The sequence below is a fragment of the Ooceraea biroi genome, chromosome 6, assembly GCF_003672135.1.
Source record: "Ooceraea biroi isolate clonal line C1 chromosome 6, Obir_v5.4, whole genome shotgun sequence".
Lineage (NCBI taxonomy): Eukaryota > Metazoa > Arthropoda > Insecta > Hymenoptera > Formicidae > Ooceraea > Ooceraea biroi.
The window spans coordinates 3751654-3758344 of record NC_039511.1 but is presented as its reverse complement, the minus strand read 5'-3'; the positions used below and the strand labels follow the sequence as shown (position 1 = coordinate 3758344).

Below are 6691 nucleotides of genomic sequence, written 5' to 3'. Positions count from 1 at the left end.
CACATAACAATATCTGAAACGTTTTACCGGCATTGTGTATAACCTACAATTGTATGTTTTACTTACAGATGAAAAGAAATTTTCGGACCATTATTTTCTTACATATGTTATTGCCAAGTTTTCCTTTTTGCATTAATGCGATTGCTACATTCCGATACAACACAATAACTCATCGTACATATATATATATATATATATATATATATATATATATATATATATATCACTAGCGGAACCGAACATACCCGAACAGCCGAAGTTACACGAAGTGCCAGTGCTCTCCCCTTACCGCTAATATCAGCTTCCCCTCGTAAAAGGCTCCGTCCATATATTCTTATGTCAATGGTGAGCGGCGTCTGTAGAATAGCAACCCGCCGCACAAAGCGTACGCCATATCAGTGCACACACTTTTTACACTGGTGTACGAAATTCAGTTCCACAAAGGACAAACGGGAGGAAGCACGTGCAAGCAGCTGGTGTGCGAGAGATTGAGCAGCGCGGAGCTCTCTTGGAGTCCCCGGCCGTTCGCGTTCGAGTCAGCTGTTTGATCGATCCAGATAAATCGATTGCGGCGATTTGTCGGGCGTTTAATTTACGCGCAGCCTGGATGCACGTACGCTCACCATCTGGCCAGTCGTTAAATGCCCGCGGACCGTCCAGGGAGGACCGTCAGTCTCAACCGTGGAAAGACCGAAGGACCGCCGTCCGTAACGCGGAGATGGCAGATGCGGACGTCGACGAGCAATCGCACCCGCAGTGCATCAAATTGCCACCTGCTGTCGAGGTGTTCGCCAATCTGAAAACCGCGCAAACATTCGCTATAGACATCGGTACGTAACCAGCCGAGTAACATCGGAGATTCTTGAATCTCATTTTCGTTCGACTTTGACAATAATCTTCGCTCCCGTCAATCAATCGTGATCTCACGAAAGAATACGTTCGTGCACAAGAAATGAGTCTAATGATTGTGATTATGTTATGTCACTGCATATCCTGATGTGATACCTATTAATAGAAAATCGGTTGCTATTGCGTTGTTCTGTTTTGCATTAATTATGCATTTTATAATAATGCTTCAGGATTATCATTAACTAAAATCGCCTATTATTCAACGATAAGTTATCGTAAGGCACTTTACGAGGATGCGGATGGCTTGGGAAACAGCGGAGGCCGAGCGTACAAAGTGTTTGAGGGGAATAGATTGCACTTTGTTAAATTTGAAACGAGATACATCGAGAACTGCTTAGACTTTGTCAAGAAGAATTTAGTGGACGTTGAACGATTTCATGGCAAAAGTATTAAAGTAACTGGAGGCGGAGCATTTAAATATACTCCATTGCTGCAGGAAAAGTTAGGATTATTGTAAGCATTCACATTTATGCGCAACACTTAATAAGTACAATATTAACATGTGTGTGTTCTTGGAGAAAAAGATAATGTTCGCAGATTGATAAGATAAAAGAGTTTCAGAGTCGACAAAGAGGATGAGATAGACTGTCTGATAAAGGGTTGTAATTTCTTACTTAAGAATATACCAAGCGAAGCTTTCGAGTATCAGCGACATGAAAACCCAGAATACAAATTTCAAAAAGCCGGACCTAACATATTCCCGTATTTGTTAGTTAATATCGGCAGTGGCGTCAGTATTCTTAAAGTAAGTAACAGACATCCGGCTTTTGTTACTTTTTTTTTACTGAGGAAATTCATTGATTTATTTATTTCTAAATTCTTTTTCTGCAGGTGGAGTCGGATGAGGTATTTGAGAGAGTAGGAGGCACTGCGACAGGAGGAGGTACATTTTGGGGACTGGGATCCCTACTCACGAAGAGACAGGTATTGAATTTACATACTTTCTTCGACCGTAATTTCCTCTTGATTCTGTACAATTATATCTTGATTGAGGTATCATTTGAGTGGATTCTTTAAAAGATTTGTCAAAACTGCAATCACGAGATCAATTATTTTATTATAACGCGAAAGGATCCTGCTCCATTGTAGTAGCATGTGTATGTGCGCACCTTTTGTACCTATATTAAAACAGTGACTTTGAAAATACACTACCAGGGCTTTGACGAATTGCTGCAACTTGCAGAACGAGGAGATCACCGTAACGTAGATATGTTAGTGAAAGATATTTATGGGGGCGATTACTCCTCCCAAGGTTTATCTGGCGACCTTATCGCATCGTCTTTCGGCAAAGCGGTGGCTTGCGGTAAGCATAAATGAATATGCACGAGTTACGTTGGAAGCTACTTCACTATCAGAAATGCATTCTTATCGATAATTAAAAAGCGTTGCAACATCGTGCGCATGCATTAGCATTTATTGTACGTTACATCGCGAGATATTGCGTCAATGATATTTCAGGGCAGCCAAAATTTTCTGAAGCTGATCTCGCAAGGAGCCTGCTGTTCACTATCAGCAACGACATTGGACACATAACCAGCTTGTACGCGACTGTATATAACATGGACAAAGTTTACTTCGGCGGTTACTTCCTCCGTAACCACCCGCTGTCGATGCACACGATCTCGTACTCTATCAGATATTGGTCTCATGTTAGTCTCCCCGCTTGTCTCTCTATTACTAATTTTCGCTCTATTACTAAGCTGTATCATGAATTCTTTCAACGAATCTCGTCTCTTCAGTCGCGTCTCTTCCAATCGAGTCACCTTAAATTAGAAAATCCATTAAGCTAGAAATCAGTGTCGATCACTGCAGGAATCCATCCAAAAATTATGTTGTTTCTATCTATTTACGTTGTTGTATCGCATATCCGTTATCTAGGGTAAGGTAAAGCCTCTCTTTCTTCGCCATGAAGGTTACCTTGGCGCGATTGGGGCGTTTTTATACGGCACTGAGCAGTCAGATAAGTACAGCTGGTTGGAGAACTATGCCGGCTCGTCGGGCTTCAAGGATTCCGTGTCGACCGACCTCGGGATTAAGGTCGATCAGTTGCAGATCGATCAGGCGGAATACGCCGTGACGTTTTGCCCGCTGTTGAGAGACCCCACGTCTTACAATCCTGACACCACGGATCTCGCTCAGGACGAAGAAGCCAGGTGAGACGTTCGTTCGATAAAATCTCGAACGGCTCGCTCGCTCGCTCGTAGATAACAACACAGTCGCGCTTACAGGGGTTACTGGTTGCAATGCTTTGAGGAGTCTGTGGACAAATTCGTAGCGAGGGCCATTCATAGCCAACCGCACAGTCCGACCGCGAAAGATAGAGGCTCGAAACTGAAGGAGAAGTACATCAACAGGCTACACTATCTCCATGCGCAACCGGTGTAAGCTTTCCATGTTATTGCGATAACTGTTGGATGGGTTGTAACAAGAGTTATTTTAATTTCTTACTTAAATGCCTGTATACAAAAAACAATTTTTAATCACTTGCAGCGCATATGGAGCACTTACAGTTAGAGTATTGCTGGATACTATAGAGCATTGCATGAAAGAGTTCGATTTTCCGGATCCGTATCTGCATGTAAGTACCGTCTTTCTCTAAGTACTGTGTTTCTTACATTTTGATATTCTCAATATTTTACTTTTAATATTACTTTATCTAGCAAAAGAAAAAAGAGAACGAAAAAGCATTGAGACATCTACACGATCGCATAACGGTCTTGGACAAACTGGAGGGTCCGGAAAAGATAAAAGCTTTGATCCTCGGTGTTCTCAGCGGTAATATATTCGACTGGGGCGCAAAAGACGTTGCAAAGCTGTTGGAAACCACCGACTTTGGGTTTGAAGAAGCTCAATCAAAAATTCCAGGTAAAGTATTGCGATCAAAAATCATGATTGCAACACTGATGAAAATATATCCATAAGGAATAATTTTTCGATAAATTCTCTCTTTAATTTATTATATATCAACAAAATTTTTAAAGTTACAATTTGTTGCAAATACACAGGTAGACCGTGGCTAGAAGATAATTTGGACGATTGGATACAAAGATTACAAAATGGGCCACCTCATAAGTGCGCAGCCATTTTTGTCGACAATAGCGGCGTGGACATTATCCTTGGGATCCTGCCGTTCGCACGAGATTTACTGCAACGGGGAACAAAAGTTAGTTCCGATAACATTGATCATACTTTGAATTCGATTTTTTGAAAACGTCGTGCCATAAAGCAAAGTTTTTGGAATAAAAATCACATTTTTAAGAATTATATCCTCAGGGATATGGTTCCAAGAACGCTTTTCCGCTGAGTTGAAGTTGCTTTTTATTTCAGGTAATACTGTGCGCTAATTCGTTGCCAGCGTTGAACGACGTAACGTATCCCGAATTGGTCGTAACGTTGCGGGACGCTGCAAAAATCTGTGACGTTATCAAACAGGCTCTGGAAGATAACACGCTTATTCCAATGGAGACCGCACAGGCTGGTCCCTGCTTGGATCTGAGGTACGTATTTCCGTGTACAGGATCCGCCGCAAACGAGCGTTACTCACGAAACTAACTTTAATATTTTTGCTAATCTTATCTTGACATTTCACAGTCGTCTGAATTTGGATCTATGCCTCGCGATGGTAAAGCACAACGTGGACCTCGTGGTCATCGAGGGGATGGGTAGAACTCTGCACACGAATTTTCACGCCAAGATGAAGTGCGAGTGTCTGAAGCTGGCGGTCATAAAGAACCGATGGTTGGCGCTTCGCTTGGGCGGCGATATGTACGCCGTGATCTGCAAGTATGAACAGCCGCCACCGAGAAGCAAGACTTACCAGCGGGAAGATGTCGGCTTAAAAACGGAGGCGGTGAAAAACGATTGCCCGTCGAAGTGCACGGGACAGGCGACGGAGGTTTGCAAATGCGATAATCCCAGCGATAGAAACACGAATGAAGTGTCAGTCTAGTGGGAGCAGTATGGCTTTTAACAGATCGGTAACGAAACACGCGCATATTGCCTTCCTGGAGAAAATTAATGATAAGTTATGTGCAAATACGCTTAAATAGTACGATCAAAGTCCATACTACCAAACAGATGTGGAGAAACAAGCATACAAAATGAATTCTCATGTGATTTGTCTTGGATAATCATAATAGTAATGTAAGGGATCATTGAAATTATTTTGTTCAATTGCAATTGCAATGTCGACGAGATCGAGATCTATGAGATTACTTAACTTAGTTTTTACCATTGTAATTTAGTTATTGTATGTTTGTTTCCGTTATAATTTGTATTACTGACTTGTTACCGTATTGTTAACCCTTCCGTCAATGGCGCGGAATTATTCTATTAGTATTATTATTTGCACCTTAAATTTGTATTTTCTTAACTTCCATTTCCAATTCGTTGCAAGACCTACCATTTGAACTTTATAAATCTCATTAGTTGTACGGACCAACAAGACCACCTTTTTTATTACTGAGATATCTATTCTAAATAAAATTGGCAAATTTTCAGGAAAAAATTTATTTAACGTTCATATTTGTATGAAGGTATTTGAGAATTATTTTATTTATGAAATAATTTATGAAATAGAAATAATTTATTGCAATAAACATAATCCGAAAAAATTACGATATAGAAACAAAGACATATGTCAGGTTATTAAGACATAGTCACATTTATTTCATCTTTTAAAGGAATGTTAGAGATTAAAGGAATCAATATTAATGCATATAAAGAAATAGTTTAAACTTAATAATGTAGAAATTAAAATACAATCATTAATGATTGGTTAAGGACAATAAAAGCATTTTTGATATAATTTGCAATAACGACAAGTATTAGAGAGATTATTTTACAGTTTGTAGGAAAAGATTCCTGGAATTTACGTGTAATGTATTGCATAATACGCTTTCTGTGATACTATTGTTTGTGATATGCAAATCACAAATGAAATATATCACAAGTGAAGGAATTTGAAAAAAAGACCATAACTTGCTCGAAGCTGTAAATATAATATAAGATGTCGTAGGATGTTTCCTTTAATATCATGGAGTAAAGCAAAAATTCTCTCATTTACTAAAAATATACATATAATATATACATATTGATTACTTATCATATCTGTATATATGTGATAAAATGTATATATAAATGTATATTATAAATATATATAAATGTATATTAAAATATGGGCAGACGTAACCACAATACACGATGAAGATATCTATGCAATATTCGATTTCTCTTTGTATGCATTATAAATCGTACAATGCGAAATCTGTATGATTTCAGATTACAGGATAGACATATATAATTATAGGATGATTTATTACTTTGGACACAATAATTTTCCTTTTGATATCATTTGGCAATTAAAAGATTCGTGCAAAAATCTCTCATTGTGTCTGACTCTTTGCTGTAAATATGAAATTTACGAACTAATTTTATTCTAGTCTTTCAGCGACATTTTACTGTGTTACAGCAATAAATGTGAATAAATACTATAATATTTTTATTTTTCTTGGAACTTTTTGATATTACAATTTTTTCCTTAATATCCTCTGAAGATAAAATTTTTGGAACTTATTTTGATAAAGAGTAAAATAATCTCTTTACGGATACGGATTTAAAGTGCGGATTTAAAGCGCGGATTTAAAGCCATGAAAGAAAAGATATTTTTCATCAGCATTTGTTCATTAATGTTGCATAATTATATGAAATAGAGAGAGATATATATATATTTATTTATATGATACAATTATATGTAAAGAGGTAAAAACATGTTTTTCATTTC

The 6691-nt window shown here is 38.2% G+C and overlaps 1 protein-coding gene across 1 annotated transcript; it reads left to right on the top strand.

Moving 5' to 3' along the window:
• Positions 1 to 465: 465 nt before the first annotated feature.
• On the top strand, positions 466 to 6412 carry LOC105281261 (pantothenate kinase 4). Its single transcript, XM_026970751.1, has 13 exons — positions 466 to 830; positions 1080 to 1362; positions 1471 to 1654; positions 1741 to 1833; positions 2065 to 2212; positions 2368 to 2558; positions 2788 to 3062; positions 3138 to 3290; positions 3400 to 3487; positions 3570 to 3774; positions 3915 to 4072; positions 4237 to 4406; positions 4501 to 6412. The coding sequence occupies exons 1-13, from the start codon at positions 608 to 610 to the stop codon at positions 4856 to 4858; spliced, it is 2529 nt and encodes an 842-aa protein (XP_026826552.1). The 5' UTR covers positions 466 to 607; the 3' UTR covers positions 4859 to 6412.
• The last annotated feature ends 279 nt before the right edge of the window (positions 6413 to 6691 follow it).